This window comes from Anabrus simplex, chromosome 4 (assembly GCF_040414725.1).
Source record: "Anabrus simplex isolate iqAnaSimp1 chromosome 4, ASM4041472v1, whole genome shotgun sequence".
NCBI lineage: Eukaryota > Metazoa > Arthropoda > Insecta > Orthoptera > Tettigoniidae > Anabrus > Anabrus simplex.
This window is the reverse complement of record NC_090268.1, coordinates 124,046,462-124,065,697: the sequence shown is the minus strand read 5'-3', so window position 1 is coordinate 124,065,697 and position 19,236 is coordinate 124,046,462. Positions and strand designations below refer to the sequence as shown.

The following is a 19,236-nucleotide window of genomic DNA, read 5'->3' as shown; positions in this document are numbered from 1 at the left end:
AGGGAAAATAATTTTCTGCGGAAAAAAAGAAAAAAGGAAAGAGGCTTGAAAGGATTGAACATGTTTCCTAAATCGTCCTCGTTCCAATGCTTGTGAGTTGGCAACGATACTTATTCGATCGTGACATCCTTTTGTTACCCATAAGCGTTGCTCTTCTCCACTGAAATGAAATGGCGTATGGCTTTTAGTGCCGGGAGTGTCCGAGGACATGCCCGGCTCGCCAGGTGCAGGTCTTTTGACTTGACTCCCGTAGGCGACCTGCGCGTCGTGATGAGGATGAAATTATGATGAAGACTACAACATACACCCAGCCCCCGTGCCAGCGAAATTAACCAATGATAGTTAGAATTCCCGACCCTGCCGGGAATCGAACCCGGGACCCCTGTGACCAAAGGCCAGCACGCTAACCATTTAGCCATGGAGACTTCTCCACAATAAATCCGACAATAATGTTGTATTTTTTCTGTGTTAAGTGCACTGACAATTGACAGATTGAGAAAGAAGTGAGGCCTACATTAAGTACATCTGCACTGGAATCGCTTATGGCTCAGAAGACGAAAATGTCGTCACAGTGGGAAGAATGCTTCAAGAAAAACTACACTAAAAATTATCTGCTGCGTGAGAAACAAGCTACAAGGAATGTTTTATCATTTTTCTTTGGAATTATATTTGTTCATGGCGTCGACCTCTGTAGATATTTTGCCACTAATGTTTTATCATAGAACTAACAGGTTGTATGCAAATGTTATTGTGTAATATGATATATTGTCGAATAGATTGCTAGAGGGAAGGGCAAAGTGGGTGTCATTATCGAGAAGGGAGGAGCATGCTTTGGACTTCACTCGAAATTTTTCTCGTGGGCGGAGGGCGATTCAAAGGTTGGCACCTCCGGTTAAGGCGTTTCGTGCGTGTCGGAATGAGACTGCGGATTTTGCGGATTTGTCATGGATAACCCTCCGTACTCACCAGACATGAGTCCCTGTGACTTCAGCTGTTTCCGATATTGAATAAACCCCACAGAGGTCGCGATTTCCTGACGTGTCATCTGTACTCCGCGCAGTAGGTTCCTCCGTCGCTGTCATCAACAGAGCCAACGGTCCCCTGCGGCTTCCCGATATTTGACAAAAGGCAATAGACTACATTGAAGGAATGTAATGCAATTTTACTTGTTAGTTCATTAAATATTACGTTCTATCAACATTGCAACTACTTTATTTACGGCCCTCGTAGACTACTTAACTACTGTGTGCAGAACATTTTGAATTGCTGCCATATAGGCTTCTTGAGTGCCAGTTGCTATTTTCCGTTTACTCTGCGAGGTGACAGAGAAACAGCCCTCTGTTAGGCAATCTATAGGTAAGGTTTAAAGAATATTGTCCGGTAAACACAAAATGCGGTGCTTAAACCCACGATCTTAGGATCCAGTGGCAGGCTTTCTTCAGCTGATACATACAGCGAGTCATTCATTTCGATGAAGGCCTAGTTCCACTAAAGAGGTTTTGGAGAAGAAGTGCACTTATATTCTTCATGCCCTGTTCTATCTGTTATTACACTCACCACAGTCCCTGGCAATTTTTTGACGGTACAGCTGCATGGACTGTGGCTACCTGCACAGTGCCATGAGAAAAAGTCTACTTCGAAGACAGTAAACTCCTACATATATGTGATGTTGTGGAGTTGCTAAAAGCTTAAATCCTGCAGATAGCGTCCGCTATTTATAGAAAAAACACTTATTTTGTGAGTTCTGGCAAACGATGGTAAAGGTTGAATGCTAATTCTGTTCTCCGTAATAATGTGTGTGTATTTTTTATTTCAGGGTTCGGGTCCTTGTTCGGTATCGCCTCTTGCTTCTCCACTGGCTGCTGGGGGAGGTACTCTACGCTACAATCCATATAACTCTTACAAGAGCCCTGTGCATTCTCCACCTCGCAGTAAACGCGAAACTCCCCCTCGTCTGCCCAGCAAAAAGCAACGTTCTCACTCACTAACCCCCGCCGAACTGAATACTCGCCCTAGTCAACAAGCGCATTCACCTCGAGGAACTCCGGACGAGAAGAGTAACAGTGCCGACGGCGTTATTCAGACTTCAGCTATGACGAGATCCGCCGGCCATGAACCTGTGTCCAACAACAAATTCTCCACACACTCCCTACCACGTTCTGCGGCACTATCCTGCTCCAAACAATCTGCGTCTAGCGGCTCACAGACGCCAGTATCCAAAAATGGTAAGATGGTGCGCGTAACAAGTGATCCAGCTCTGAGTCCGTGCTTGGAGAGGCGACGTTTCGGCTATTACTCTGAGCTTCAGGACGACCACGAGGGCGCAGCATTGCCTGAACACCCCCCACCTAAACCTAGTCGCATTCCCTCCTTAATGCGACATGACTCCAAAGATACTGCTCCACCACTACCAGCGAAGGAAAGTGATAATCTCGAGAATGGTTCTGCAGGAACACTTGCTGACAACGCGTCTTCTCTGCACGGTCACCATGGTACGTTCCAGAGAGTAGCTTCCTACCACGCCTCGGGTAGTGACTCTGGGAACGGCTCCGGTGACTCGGCCCAAAGTTCAGCGGCGGGAGACACTACAGATTCAAATTGCGCACCGCCAGGTCATCACCGCGGAGGTGTGGTTATCAAGAATCCACGCTATCTCTCACACACGCGTCAGCTCAGCAATTCCAGTTCCGGTGCAGCTCAAAAGCCTGTCGAGTACGATTCAGCTGCGGAAGACTCACTGCTGATGCTGTCCATCCCAGATCCAGACCCACCTTCTGCTTTTGACTTAGAGAACTTCCAGACTTTGCTGCTCCCCTCTTTGGAGAACAAGCCACTGGACGGCACGGCACTGCAGGGTATCAAGATGATGCTCCAGGAGACGGGACCACGAATTTTAGCGAACCATCTGACTCGTGTGGACCTCGAATTGACTGTTGGAGGTGGTACTAGAGCTAGTGGTAGCTGGGACGCAGACTTGGGATTGGGTATCAGCTGTGGACTGGAGCTGTGTTCGCTGCCACATGGACGACAGCTGCGGCTCGACCTAATAGAGAGGTAAGAGAAGTTTCACATCCAATATACGACTTATTTTACTTTCAGAGTGGGTGGATTTTAAATGGCCGGTCTCCATGGGATGTGGAAAAACTTCAACAAGGTATCTAAACCCTGAGTACTGCTTGCGTTAGGTAATGTGAACCTCACTGCGAGGAGAAGAGACGGGAAAAGAGCGGCATTAAGATGTAGAAAACAGTCAGCTGGAAATAAATTTCATTCTTTCCTAAACTAGTATTAGCAATGGATCATAACCAGACGCCAAAAAATCGTGATGCATAGCGCAGAGGGAAGTATTATTGTGAATAGTGTGAAGTACGAGGAAGATTTTTTTTTTGCTAGGGGCTTTACGTCGCACCGACACAGATAGGTCTTATGGCGACGATGGGATAGGATAGGCCTAGGAGTTGGAAGGAAGCGGCCATGGCCTTAATTAAGGTACAGCCCCAGCATTTGCCTGGTGTGAAAATGGGAAACCACGGAAAACCATTTTCAGGGCTGCCGACAGTGGGATTCGAACCTACTATCTCCCGGATGCAAGCTCACAGCCGCGCGCCTCTACGAGCACGGCCAACTCGCCCGGTGTACGAGGAAGAAAATGCATGAAAATGCCTATTGGAACTTTAAAAAAAAAGATCCCTCATATACAGCCGCGAAATTACACTGATAGGAGTGTAAGGCAAAAGAACGTCCAGCCCCGCGGTGTAGGGGGCAACGCGTTCGCCTGTCACCGGGCAGCCCCGGGTTTGATTCACCGCCAGGTCTGGGTTTTTTAAATTGTAAATGATTAATATCCCTGGCCTGGGGACTGGGTATTTGTGTCGTCATTAACGTTCCTTTCCTCACACTGAAAACTTTACACTTCCGCAATTTCCAAATACGCGCAGGTTCATAACGTATGGTGCAAGTAGGGGCAAAAGATCTTTCTAGGTCGACGCCACGAACAAAGAGCATTAAAAAAAGGTAAAATATTTCATCTTGTTGTTCATATTAACATTTCAATGACAGAGCGATTTGGCTCTGAAGATGGTCTTCCATGGTTTTCCATTTTCATAGCAGGCAAATGCTGAGGCTGTACTTTCATTAAGGCCAAGGCCGCTTCCTTCCTACTACCGGCCCTTTCCTATCGCATCGTAGCCACAAGACCTATTTGTGTCGGTGAGATATAAAGCAAATTGGTAAAAAAAAATCTTGTAGCTCTGGTAATTTTGAAAGGATTTTTTTTCTTTTTTCTTTTTTTGCTAGTTGCTTTACGTCGCACCGACATAGATACGTCTTATGGCGACGATGGGACAGGACGGGCTAGGAGTGGGAAGGAAGCGGCCGTGGCCTTAATTAAGGGACAGCCCCAGCATTTGCCTGGTGCGAAAATGGGAAACCACGGAAAACCATTTTCAGGGCTGCCGACAGTGGGGTTCGAACCTACTATCTCCCGAATACTGGATACTGGCCGCACTTAAGCGACTGCAGCTATCGAGCTCGGTGATTATTTTTCTTAACATTGTCAAAAATACCATTCGATAATCAAACTACATAATTAATCACCCTTAGTAGGCTATAATGGGGGAAATAAACACAGATATCCTATAATATAAAGTCCAGAGGCACTGCTATCTACATTAGGCAAATGTCTTTGGTAACACACTGAAGAGAAACAGATAGATATTGTTCGACTAACAACGTTCCTGACGCGAACACCAATACTAATCTAATCTAATCTAATTCATTTTTCTCATTTTGTAGCAAAGGACGTCCAGGTACGTTCTACAGCCAGACTTTTTACGACATCCCATGTTTTTCCTCATTCCAAACAGTTCCTCTCTAAGCGTTGGCCTCCAATTGTTCCTAGGTCTTCCACAGTTCCTTTCTCCTATTGGGTTCCATTTTAATAACGACTTTTCAACTGCTCCGTCCTGTTTCTTTAATGTGTCCCCTCCATCCCCACATGTCCTTATTTCTACATCAGTGGATTTCTGCTCTGTTTCCTTCCACAAGTTTTCGTTTGTGATCACTTCTAGCAATTTTATATTGATGGCACGCCGCAGACAGCGACATACGACCAACTGGAGTTGGTGAGTGATTTGTTTCGTGACCTTCCATGATTCACAGCGTAAAGAAGAACGGAATTTACCTTGGTAGTGAATAGTCTGATCTTGATTTTTCGGGAAAGGGGGCATCACAACAACCCTTTATAAAATATGAATCACTTACCACGCTCTGCATTCGGGAGACGAATGGGTTCGAACCCCGCCGCTGGCTGTCCTAAGAATGGTTTTCTCTAGTTTCCCAGTTTCACTTCCAGGCAAATGCCATGCCAATTCCTATTCACCGAGCGAGTTGCCGTGTGGTTAGGGCGCGCAGCTGTGAGCTTGCAATCGAGATATAGTGCATTCGAATTCCACCGTCGGTAGCCCTGAAGATGGCTTTCCGTAGTTTCCCAGGCAAATGCTGGCGCTGTATTTTAATTAAGGCCACGGCCGCTGCCTTCCCAATCCTAGCCCTTTCCCATCCATCCGTTGCAGAAAATCTACGATGTATTAGTGCGACGTTAAACACTTTTTTTACAAGTGGCTTTACGTCGCACCGACACAGATAGGTCTTATGGCGACCATTGGATAGGAAAGGGTTAGGAGTGGGAAGGAAGCGGCCGTGGCTTCAATTAAGGTACAGCCCCAGTATTTGCCTGGTGTAAAGTGGGAAACAACGGAAAACCATCTTCAGGGCTGCCGACAGTGTGGGGTTCGAACCTACTATCTCCCGAATACTGGATACTAGCCGCACTTAAGCCACTGCAGCTATCGAGCTCGGTCGTTAAACAAGTAGCAAACCAAACGCTCCTATTCATAGGCCGCAGCTGATCCCTTCGACCCCCTTTATTCAATTTCAGTCACCATCGTTCATTTCATCTTCGTTAGCTACTTAACTGGCGTCAGGAAGGGCATCCTGTCGTAAAATCATGATACATGATTTCATCTCTCCTAATCCTCGGTCAAACGGGACTAAGAGTTAGACATACATACTTTGAAAAAGTACAAGCTTAGATTTTTCATACATATAACAGACGATTATGACAGATATGTAATAATAGAACCAACTTATCCAGTCTGTAGGACAGTAAATATAACAACTAGAAATAATTGTTTAATCCTGTGTGAGTATTTCATTAAGACAAGTAACAAAATTCAACTTTTTAAGGATTTAAATACAAATAAACATAAATGTTTGTACAGCGACATTTTTTAATCTATTCAGGGGATTGCCGCTCGTCCGAACGCCTGCGCTGCGAGCCTGTCTCCCGCCAAGTACTTTGCTGTAATGCGGCCAACGCTCGCCCTGCACTGAGTCATTCTTTTCGCATAAGATTTCCTGTACTTTATGAAGGTATTATGTATAGGCCTATACACTCGCTAACGTACTGAAAAATATGGCATTGGAAGAACAAACCGAGCACTAAACACGTGACTAAACTGAACCTTACGCTGATAAAGCTCTCAGCAGACTGCAAAGGACGGAAATTTGTTGCGCCGAGAAGCTTATCACGGCAATGTGCTTGGCGGGAGACGAGCTCGTAGCGCGGGCGACCGGCTGAGTGACAAACCCCTGGATAGATTTAAAAAATGTCCCTGTACATTTCTAAATATATATGAGTATGATTTTATAGAATCTGATGATGTCCTTCCAAGAACGAAACATTTCGTTCTGTTTTAATTAAGTTGTTTCTTTTTCAGGTATAATTCTATTATCATATATTTTCTTCTTCAGATAGTTTATAATTTATTTATTTAAAATTAGCTCCGCCAGACTGAAGAACGTAACAGTTATAAATTCTACAGGTATGTTATAGGGTTGTAGTTGTTTTATTTAGTCTCTGAAAGATAGGAGAACTTTGTTATAATAACTGGAATTGAATATTTGAGCTGGATAACTGGAATTAATTTCCTCTCCCTGTCATTTTACAGAACGGAATGTCTTAAACTCCTGGTAGCCGTTACCATCCTGACCTGCCCTACAGAGTCTGAGCGCGCCGAGATGCTCAACAAGTGGATCCAGGTGGCCATCGACACCAAGACTGCTTTAGGAAACCTCTACGGCTTCTGTGGGGTTATGATGGGGCTGTGCTTACCACAGGTAAGCTATTGTACTGGTGTTCTCTGGGGAATAATTATCTACCCACTTCTCGTGTTTACAGTCAAGTCTTGGAGGGATGATACTCCAGCTAGTCACAATGTATCAACGCGTTCTGATATTGTATTGGTAAAAAAGAGTAAGTCAGCTAAAGTACAGCGCATACTGATTCGCATGTTACCATACTGGAAGTTCGAGTTAAAAACGATGTGACATTGAGACATATGGCTGCCAAACTGACGATGGATAACAGAAAGATGCGACGTTAAAAATACACTGAATAATGCATTATATAAGGAATATGATGATAAAAATATCATTGGCATATGTTCTGGAGAAAAACCTTATTACTGCCATACTATATCTCTAATAATAATAATAATAATAATAATAATAATAATAATAATAATAATAATAATAATAATAATAATATTTCTACATCCCATTAACTACTTATACGGTTTTCGTAGACCTGAAAATGCCGGAAATTTGTCCCTCTGGTGCTCCTGCACGTGTCGGTAAATTTAAATACCTTAATGCCACCAGACTGAACCAGCCTACTGCGCTCAGAAGCCAGTGCTCTATCGTCTAAGCTACTCGCCTCGCCTTTTTTTTCTCTTTTCAGATACTCTCTTAATCTCCTTGTCGTTCTAAAAACTTATTTTTCTTCTCATACCTTCAAAGCAGTGGCGGCTGGAGCAGAAAATCAGTTGCGTGTTGTAACCCATCCCCCCCTCCAAAAAATAAAAATATTTAGAAACATTTGCGGTTTCCAAGAGGATCTCCACTGAGTTTTGCCTACAGAACAAATATGCAAACAACACCAACACATATACACATCTCTCATTCAAAATTAATTAAACACACAGTAACACCTGCAATGACAAAACATTCACGAACTCACTTGGTGTGAGCGCGCAAAAATAGAACTTCTCAATGTTACCAAAATCATTGAAATAAAACCTGCAACGTCGTAATGCAAAATTACATGTTATGTTGTTATAGCGAAATTTATAAATTAGAGAATTGTAATGAAAGGAAATCGCAATATCATGTCCTTATTTTGACAACGTAAAAAGTACAATTTGTATAGTTCATCGATTTAAAAATGTGGCTATAGAATAGGCAAGTTTGGATTATTAAAAGACCTGACAGGAACAGCTGATGGCTTCCTCTACAGTATTTTGTTTTCCCGTTTACTTTGAGTGATCCCCTCTTAAATACTACCGCTGACTCAAGAGGGTGCCACCTGCCACGTTCTCATTTTGGTCGAAATGCTAGTGTGACCAGTGCTGCCTCTCTGTAGTCGAACGAATCGCTGTGAAGTGATGTCTTGGCTATTGTTTCCACAGTAATATCGCAAAAATTGGGAACGCATCCGCAAAAAGGCAGAGTTTCTGCTTTCCGTCAAAAAACTTAGAAATTCTCGCTGGGATGTGATCTGCACAGCATCCGGCGTGGAGAGCACGATTTGCCTGGCTGTGAGGGGAGTTGAATGATTTCCTATTCATTCCTTGACGTCGTACGGCTCCATGGCTACATGGTTAGCGTGCTGGCCTTTGGTCACAGGGGTCCCGGGTTCGATTTCCGGCAGGGTCGGGAATTTTAACCTTAATTGGTTAATTTCGCTGGCACGGGGGCTGGGTGTATGTGTCGTCTTCATCATTTTTCATCCTCATCACGACGCGCAGGTCACATACGGGTGTCAAATCAAAAGACCTGCATCTGGCGAGCCGAACATGTCCTCGGACACTCCCGACACTAAAAGCCATACGCCATTTCATTTTTCCTTGACGTCTTTTTAATGCACTGTATTTGATTGTAGATAACATTATTAAAGTAGTTTATTTTTCAAATAGATAATGTGCTGCAGCACTTCAGCACATAAGGTACGGCCGCTCCTGCTTCAAAGTATGACTTTCTGTTTCTTTCTCTCCTTTTCTCTACCAGCACTATTTCTTTCAAACAATAATTATGAGGTACGATATAGCCTAATATTTTTTTATTTTTCTCCGTTTTGCCTCTATGATAATTCCCGTTTCTTTCTTGGCCACTTTTAAAAGTCCATCTTGTTCTGGCCATCCTCCTTCTTATCTACATTTCTGATGCTTGCCGACGTTCTATTGCATTATTTCCAGTTGTCCAGTTTCTATTCCATGTACTAGCACAGACCAATAAAAAGTTACTTTTTAAACCAACGACTTCTTTAACTCAACTGTCATATGCTTGTTTGTTAAAAGATTTCTCATAAATCGAGATTAAAATTGAAATGATATATTCACTTCATAAATTGACCATAAATACGTATTGCAGCTTATACATGCGTACAGATTACGGAACTTCAGATAGAACAATTCCGGCTCCGGGAAACAGTCCCACGTAAAGTTAACTGAGCCCTCGCGAGAATTCCTGGTGGTAGTTAGGATTAACCCGTTTAGTGGCTGCCAACTCTTACTATGACCATTTCTGTATCATCTTTATAGTTCTTTTCTTGAAGTTGGACCGTTGATTTATAGATTTTGTTTCCATCATCGACGTTCTTAGGGTTCAAACACAGGAGAAAATCGGAGATAAAACTACCAGGAAATAGAACTAACATTGTGAAAATATTAAAAAGGGACAACCAGAGATAAAGATACAATGTTAGAGCAAAAGCTTTTCTTTAAAAGTAATTTAATTTGATGACGAAAATTTAAACATGATCAAATTTGTACTGTTGTACTGAAAAAATGTGATATATATTCTAACGAGGGTGTTAATTAAACATTAAATTTCAGCGTTTATTGGTTGTCTTTTTATTCCAAGATTGCTCATTTTTAGCGTTCAGAACGTGAATAGTTGTTTCAAATGTATTCTTAAACTTTCCCCTTGTAATTGTTTCAGGTGCAAAGGTTAGCCACGACTTGGCATGTTCTGCGCCAGAAGTTCACGGACAGCGCGTTCAATTTCGAGGCTAAGTTACGCCCTACACTGAAGAGTATGAACGAGTGTACGAATCCACAGGCACCGAATACTACCATCCCGCATCTTCTGCCTTTCATTCTTCTCCAGGAACGCACTCTGGATGACATCATGGGTAAGTCTCTAGGCAGAGGGCAGTTTCAGTCTTTAAGAATGTATGCATTCAAGCCTTAGATGTATTGCAAACTATTTAAGACACGGATTACTATATATTTGTATGATTCGAGAGCGAATTTCGATAGCCAATGCACGATTTTCATGTGCTGTAAATTCTGTACCGGTATACCTGGACATTGTGTGGTGGACAAGTATTCATCCGGGAAGTCTGCATGCCCGTCGTGTAATAGTGTTTATATGGTTCCCCTGGTATGATAACATTACTTTCCGTCTTGGCTGGCAAAGAATCACCTCTGTTTCTTATTAAGTGATGCCCCCCTTGCATTATTTTATCGAATGATTACCTAGTGGGTGATGTATGTGACTTAATTAGTTACTCTAATTACTTCTAAAACGTGACACATTTACGCTGGACGACCTGGTCAACAGAAGTTCTCTATTCTTCCAAGAATGTGAGGAGTTGGAGTTATGAAAACTGTACGAGGTTCTCATTATTTTGAAGAGAATAATGCGAGAGGGATAACTCTTCTTAGTCAACAGCCTACAACATTTGACCCGTCTCTGGAGAATAATGGTGTTTCAATACAGAAAGACGTTGCCTTCATTGGTTCCATTCTCACAATAACATTGAAAACATGTCATAAAATTAGCAATTTCACCATTAAACTCCCAATCCATTCATATTTATTTGCAATAAATTTACCAATGTCCGTCTCTGTGGTGTAGTGGTTAGCGTGATTAGTTGCCACGCTCGGAGTCCCGGGTTCGATTTCCGGCTCTGCCACGAAATTTGAAAAGTGGTGCGAGCTCTAGATCGGCCACTCAGCCTCGGGTGATCAACTGAGTAGAGGGGTGGGGGTCGATTTCCACCTCAGTCATCCTCGAAGTGATTTTCCGTGGTTTTCCACTTCTTCTCAAAGCAAATTCCGGGATGGTATCTAATTTAAGGCTACGGCCGCCTCATTCCCTATTCTTTCTTTACCCCTTTTAATCTTCCCATCCCCCACAAAGTCCCTGCTCAGTATAGAAGGTGATGCCGCCTGGGCGAGGTACTGGTCCTCTTTCGCACTTGTATCCCCCGACCCAAAGTCTCAAGCTCCAAGGCACTGCCCTTGAGGTGGTAGAGGTGGTATCTCTTGCTGGGTCCGAGGGAAAACCAACCCTGGACGGAAAACCGAGTAAGAAAAAGAGAAAGAAAGAAATTTACCCTTTTTCTTCGGGAGAAATACGCAAGCTAAAATTGAGAAGAGCACGTTTGACAGGCTGGAGCAGTTACCATGCTTTCTGTTCAGAATCAGATCATAAATAGAGTGCCAATCTATAATTCACGGGTTTGATACCAGCCGAGGTCACCTTTTTTTGAAGCGACGGACCAACCTTTTGGCACTCTATGTCATTGTAATTGGCATGTCAAAGAAGAGTAGAATATAATACCATGAGAACGTACGTTCTTCATCAAAGCTGCTCTGGGTTACTGGAGCTCTCCCTATATTTTTCAATGTTTATATAGAACTAACACGCAAGGAAACCAAAGAAGAATTTGGGAAAGGAATCACAGTTCATGAAGACGATGTTGAATTTCTGATATATTCCCATGATACCTTTTTATGAGAGTCTACAGAAGATCAGATGGTATGGACGTAGTTTTACAAAGATACAATAAAGAAAGAAAGAAAAGAAAAGAAAGAAAGAAAGAAAGAAAGACAGACAGATGAAGATGATGATGATGATGATGATGATGATGCTTGTTGTTTTAAGGGGCCTAACATCGAAGGTCATCGGCCCCTAATGGTACGAAATGAAAGAACAAAAATTGCAAAGGCATCCACTGACCAAAATAAAAATAAAATATGGCATGAAGAATGAATGGATGGACAGGAACTCAACAAAACACAAAACAAACAAACAAAAACCAGTGGATCGGACTCAATACAGATCGAAAATAACATTATTACCGACCAAGGAACCACTTATAAAGCACAATGATGCTTGGTGTCTAAAGGGGGTGCAAAATCCGCGTCTAAGGCCCCACAGAATGGTACATATCGCGAGTAAAATAGAACCATGGTATGTGTCATGTTGGGGTATTAATCAGAAGTAGCGAAGACTCACGGTGTTCCACAAAAGATGGTACTACTCACAAGTATTGCAATACGTACAAGTAACGCAGACCTATGGTGTGTCTCACACAATGCCCCAACTCAGAGTCAACGCAAACCGAGACGGTTCCCCACCTAGGTGTACTAAACACGGGCGCCGGTATTCCCGTGGTGTTCCTCACATAGTGGGTACTAATCACAGGCAACGCAGACCCACGGTGCTGCTCATATAGTGGTACAACCCACAGGCTACGCCCAGACCCGCGGTGTTGCACACATGGGTACGACGCACGGGTACTGGAATCCACCAGGCCAGGCTTTTACTGCTACTAATCACAAACCTATTTCGTACCGAATTTAGTGGTACTACTCGCAAGTACAGGCAACCTATGGTGTTCCCCGCGTGATGGTACGATTCAAAATTAGTTTCATGGTTCTAATTCAGTCAGCCCTTGGTCGCCCCTTTTAGTCGCCTCTTACGACAGGCAGGGGATACCGCGGGTGTATTCTACATGTGCGTCCCCCACCCGCAGGGGTAGTGTGTTTGGTCCGCGAGAGGTATTTTATTTCCCTCAAGTCCGCCGGCAAGCCGGTTAGGACCCCCCTATCCGCCACCTGGGACGCGCCACGTGGGAGTATCACCTCTCCCCCTGCTACGCCTGCGTAGCAGGTTCGTGGACAGACAGACAGACATAAATTCGGAAAAGATAGGATGTAGTCGAAAGAACCGGGTAATGAAGGAAATGTTTTATTAAGAAGTGGAGTCTTAAAAGAAGTAGATGAATACTGTTATTTGAGTGGTAGAATAACTGACGATGACTAAAGTAAGGAGGAGATAAAATGCAGACTAGCACAAGCAAAGAATTCTTAAAAAGAGAAGTTGCTCATTTCAAGCATAAATATTAAAAAATATGTTTTTATGAAGTTGAAGGAACGGAAGGGCAATGAAAATGAGTGTGATGGCTGGTAGAATTGTTCAAATTATTCAGAATGCGGCATTGTATAGATGTAAAACATGGATAATAGCAAGTGGAGAAAGAAAAACGCATACTTTTTTTGGAAATGCGTTGTTACTGAAGGTGAAATCACAAATGAAGAGAAGTCAGTAACGGTTCTAGTTGATAAGAGGGGAATGATATGGCAGAATTTGACTGGAAGAACAACGAGATTGATTGGACACAACTTGAGACACTCAGGACTTGTTCAGTAATTTTTTGAGGAGGTGTAGTGGGTAAGAGCGGTAGAGGTGGAGCAAACATGAATGTGACAAGGAGATTAAAGTAGATGTACGATGCCGTACTTACACAGAAATGAAAAGGCTTTGATTCTGCATCATATCAGTCTATGGATTCGTGATCCAAATAACAATAACTATATACACTGTTCAAAAAAGAAAAGAAGAACTTTTGTACACGTCTTCAGATGTTCCTAACTACATTTTACGAATGCATAATGGGGTGAGGATTGATTATTACGAAAATAACATATTCTTTTCACATAACTGAGCGCCCCACGGTCATCCTCGTGCTTGGGAGATGTCATTGTCAGTTGAGAGATACGAGTGCTTCAATTGATGTTGATGATTATGATTATGATGATTGTTGTTTAAAGGGGCTTAACAGTTTGGTAATCGGCCTCTAATGGTACGAAATGTAATGACAATTGGAAAATCTAAAATTCATCCACTGACCGCGTGCTTCAATTCAAAGTGTGTGTGAAGGTTGGTCTGTGTGGACTGTAGTGTTTACAAGTCACGGCTGAGGGTGTGGACCGAGAGGTAGGCAGCGAGGGAAACATTTGTCGTATGGAGATACGTATGCACTTCCTCTGCTTCAAGAAGGCTGCTTGCTGAAGTACGTTGCTAGAATGCTAGGTGTTTGTCAGAATACTATTATTGATATCTGTGAAAACGTTACCAGGACACTGAAAGTGTTGGGAGGTCACCCAAGGAAAACAACACACCAGGGCAGGACCGTTCTGTGCGTCTGCAAGCTCTCTGAAACCTCCAAGTTACAATACGAGCTGTACAATTGAACCTACAGCAGGGTGCTGGAGTAAGAGTCAGAAAGAGGCTTCGAGAGACCAATTTCAGATCCCGACGACCCGTTCAAGAACCTGCAACCTGCACCAGATGGACGTGGCACGAGATTATACTTTGCTACAGATTATCTGCACTGGCAGCTAAGACATTGGAGTCTTGTAGTATTCTTGGGTGAATCTCGCTTCGTGTTATATCGTTTAGATGGTCGTCTGCGAGTCTGGATAAGACGTGGGGAGCAATTTCATCCGATAGCTGTACATTTCTCCTTTGTTTATGAAAGTGAATATTGTATAGTTTCCTGATCGTTCACAAGGGATCCTTAACTGATGAACGGTACATTGACGAGACCTTAGTGTCTCATGTGATCCCTCAACGTGAGGCAACTTTGAGGAAACGCAAGCTTCATACATGAGATTGCTGCAAGAGCACCACGTGCAACGAATTGAGTGGCCATCCAGAAGTTCCGATTTAAATCCGATCGAACAAGTCTAGGACCAACTTGGGCGACCCATCCGAGGGAGAATTCCACCACCCTAAATAGTACAAGCCCTTAATAACTCCCTTTTGGAAAAGTGGGGTCGTCTGCCTCAACTGAACGCATGGCGCCTTGTCGGAAGTATGAGAAGAAGTTATTATCTTGTTATCCGTGTGAGAGGTGTCAATACTTCATATTAAGACATAGCATTTTGGTGCATGATGGTGGTGGTGGTGGTGGTGATTATTGTTTTAAGAGGAAGTACAACTAGGCAACCATCCTCTATATAACACTAATCAGAGGGAAAATATGGAAGGGGTCCGACACTTCGAAAAATGAAGATATCGGCCAAAGGAAGACAAGGGCCACGAAGGGCGTGAAAATGAAAGACTCCCTAGCCCTCGCAAACCTAATAGCGTCGGGGTCGGAAAAGAACAAGAGTTGACCAAGGGAGGTCGCATAGGATAGATGAAAGTGAGGAGCTTGGCACAAGTAAGTGGAAGCAATGCCAGGACTCAGCTAAGGGCCCCGTGGTCGCCAAACCACGCTCCAAAGTTCAGAGCCCCTGGGGCCCCTTTTAGTCGCCTTTTACGACAGGCAGGGGATACCGTGGGTGTTATTCTACCGCCCCCACCCACAGGGGGTTTTGGTGCATGACCAGGGATCCCTTTGTTTATGACACGTTGTGCAATGACATAGTTTATTGAGTGTCCAAAGAATGCTTTTAATTCAGTTCTTAATTGTTGCTAGGAAAGTTTGTTTTTATTGCGTGTCTGTTTTCACTTCAGTGCGTATGCGTATCATGGAAGTATGCACGTATAAAAGGTGATCACATTTCTTTTATGAGCAGCGTATATATATATATATTACTCTATGTTGTTTGGAATGTCTAGTATTTTAAATTATAAAAAGTTAACTCCTTGTGTCAGTAAATATTGCTATATGTTAATACCTTCTCCCCAAACGCAGATCATCATACTTGGGAGAGAACATTTGTATATTTATTCGTTCATAAATATAATAAATTTGTCATAATTTTCTATTTCTTCCAGACATTGGACCAATAACGGGTGCTGGTAGTAGTAACATGAAGACCACTTGCCTTGGAGTGTGGGAGGCTTCGACGGCTGACTTCGGACTCGGAACCTTGTTCGCTCATCTGGAATCGGCCCGAGAGTTCGGCGAGTCCTTGCCCATGTTCCGACGTAACGCAGAGATTGTGCTTGGTGACGCTAAGGTGGATGATCTTCTTCTTGACGTCTTCCGTACAGAGTTCCATCTCAAGTTCCTCTGGGGTAGCCGTGGCGCCAGCGTAGCTGCCGAAGACCGCCACGTTAAGTTCGACCAGGTGCTTAGCGTCATGTCAGACAAGTGCGAACCGCCGTCACCAGTTCATTCGCCTGTAACATCAGGTCCCACTGGTGTCTGAATAAAAGTGTACCGTTCCTTAATATGACTATAAAAACAAAAAACATTTTATTACAACGCGATTCGCTTGTATTACTTGTAGTGGTACAGTAACCTCGCTGAGTGTGCAATGAAATGAATAGTTCGCCCGAATCGGAAGTCAGAGGCTTCACATGAATGTAAACCAAATATTGCCTTGACTTAATTTATTTTACTCCTTAGGGAAAATACGGCTCCCACGTTAGACCTCCATCTGTCTTTACTAATGACTAAGTTCTTTACTTGTGGCCGTCTTGACCTTCGATCCCCTTGAAGATTCCGATCTAGAGCCACCATGTTCACTGCTCCATCCGTTTTCCACTCATTTTGTCCAATCCTGATGCCTAATATTGGTTTCCGTCATTCCTCAAAAGTACATGAAATCAACAGCAGAATCGCTGTTGGACATGTTTATCGAATCCAATTTTAATTTAAGGAGATGTGACTCTGAAGGAATTGTTAATAAAGATTCAATAAACTGTAGAAGACTCAATGTCTTCCCTACCACTCACTTAGTATATGCCGTTATAGTTCATTCTCTAAAGATAAAAGCTTCTGACTAACTGATTTGCGCAAAGTATTCCTTCCATTGTAAACTCAGAATTATCCGCATTCTATTTTAAAAATAATCGTCTCCAAAATTCGCGTGAAATCTAATTTGAAATGGCCTTCAATTTAAGTTCATCATCTGATGAATCCCGTAACTTGCGCGCGCTGAAACTTGAAGTTTGTTCCTGAGATTACTAGCACAATGACTCTACCTCTTAAGAAAACAAAGCTTAACTGTTGATAATGAGAAGGGCTGGTTTCTTATTTCAATGAAGTTCCGATTCCTGATTCATTTCTTGGAAAGCTACATCAAGCCAAAGAGTTATAGATAGGAATACGAAATGTATGCAATATTGCGTTGATCAAAAATTACGTGCATCAGTGTGGTGTTCCTTTCTTTCAGACTGACTCAATTTGTTTGAGATTTTCTCCTTGTCATTGATGTGCTATTTCTAAGATGGTGTTCTGCAGTTGTGCTTTCAAAGTATTCGGTTGCAATTATGTAACTGGTTTTATAGTAGAGGTATCAAGATGTGGCCTTATTTACACGAACTCGGAAGCCTGACTCTCAACTACCCTGAATATATTTGGCGGGTGAGGTGGGGATTGGGGAAAATGAGATGCATATTACTGTATATTGTAATTTGGCATTTATAGTGTACAGTGCATTCATCTGGATATTACATCCTGTGGAATGGTGGGAATGGAATAAAAGAAACAGTCGCTATATTACTGAACAGTCAATAACTTCTTGGACTGGCGCTTTCAGTGTAGGCAACACAGTATACACCTGTGTACGTACTACAGCCAATACGTTCGTGGACTGGCGCTAACAGTTCAAGGATCATATTGTTTTCTTACATGTCTTTCGAGCCTTTTTCCCGTCCTGGTGATCGGGACATTTACACCTAATAATTTAAAATATATTTCCGAATTGGATTTGGGGTAATGTATTCCATTTTTAATTCTTGGCCCTACGATTTTTCTCATGAATTTCCTTTATTTAATCTCTAATTGTTCTTTTACATTTTTTGATGTAAATTCAGCGTTTCTCAACCATAAATGGCTTCAGTTTGTTCACTGTTATATAATGACGAATTTTACTGTTCCAGGACAAGCATTTTTTGTTATAAGCATTCCTTGTGTATTAAAAAGTAATTTAAATTTTCTGAATTCTTGAAGCTACTGATTTATTTTCATTGCCATTTTCAATGATCTATTCACCTAAGTACTTAAATTCCTTCCCTCTTGCAATTTTATTCATATCAATGGTAACCTTGTGTGGAACAGTTTTGATACTTGTCATAAATTTAGTTTGCTCATATGAGATTTTTAAGTCCTATTTTTGAATCATCAGGAAAAGCTACACAGTATGTCAGTACCCTTAACTTTTTTGGTCCTAGTCACCTCTAAAATTTCTCCACATCTTGATTCATCACTATAAATCAGTTCGAAACTTACGGAAGTCTTAGTTCCTTATTCAAGTATTCACTTCAGTTATCGCGGCAGCGAACAATAATACACCTTTGTTATTCTACAATAAATCTTTCGGATTTGATGCTGCCTGAAAAATACTACGGCTATAATACGTCCGATGAGATCACCGGTTCAGATAACGTTACACTGCCATGTCTTACGTTATGTTCACTTATGGACAAAAAAATTGATCGGCATATGCAATGTTACGACTGCTTTGTTTCACAACACATAATATGGAAACCCAAGTGAGTGATTTATTATAAATATCTCCCACATTTACCTAGACTGCATCATGAGAATGAAATTTTCATTTATGGCCACATCAAATTTTGTGTCCAGAGGAGTAACATCAACAATGATTAGGCAGCAAAAGAAATGTAATACAAAGTTTTTACCTGATACCCCATGTCTTACAGAAAAGAAACCATCTTCTATAAGTATAGCAGGAAAGAAAACAAAAATACCCCACCATATTTACAATATGTATAATGCATATATATTTTTCAGTGTGTAAACAAAATGTGTATCTCTCTTGTAGATGTTTGGACAAATTTGATGTTTTCTACGCCTGTACAGTAAATTAACACCAAATCCTTCGGAGGAGCGAGCTGAATCAGATGTGAACAACTATCCTGCAAGTAGGCCTATAGTGGACTAACAGTAATATAGGCCTAATGAGGATTGTATACAATAGCGAATCTAATACACAACTTTTAAGACGTATCGTCGTTAATTGTGTATATATACTATTAAATGTATATTATTCTACAATGGTGCATAAAACAATAACATTATATTTACATAAAAGTACATATTTGTAAGCTATTTAAAGAAATATCGACAGCATTTATTTATATATCCTAATTCCTGTATTATTATTATTATTATTATTA

At 42.1% G+C, this 19,236-nt stretch overlaps 1 protein-coding gene across 2 annotated transcripts in view; it reads left to right on the top strand.

Annotated features, from left to right (window-relative positions):
- LOC136871691 (breast cancer anti-estrogen resistance protein 3 homolog) overlaps positions 1 to 16,563 on the top strand; it is an 877,056-nt gene extending 860,493 nt beyond the window's left edge. For both annotated transcript variants that reach the window (XM_067145201.2, XM_067145202.2), the window contains exons 8-11: positions 1,817 to 3,054; positions 7,011 to 7,179; positions 10,060 to 10,252; positions 15,922 to 16,563. In XM_067145201.2, coding sequence (XP_067001302.1) covers positions 1,817 to 3,054; positions 7,011 to 7,179; positions 10,060 to 10,252; positions 15,922 to 16,298 — 1,977 coding nt within the window. In that variant the 3' untranslated portion in view covers positions 16,299 to 16,563. The remainder of the gene's footprint in view (positions 1 to 1,816; positions 3,055 to 7,010; positions 7,180 to 10,059; positions 10,253 to 15,921) is intronic.
- Positions 16,564 to 19,236: the final 2,673 nt, after the last annotated feature.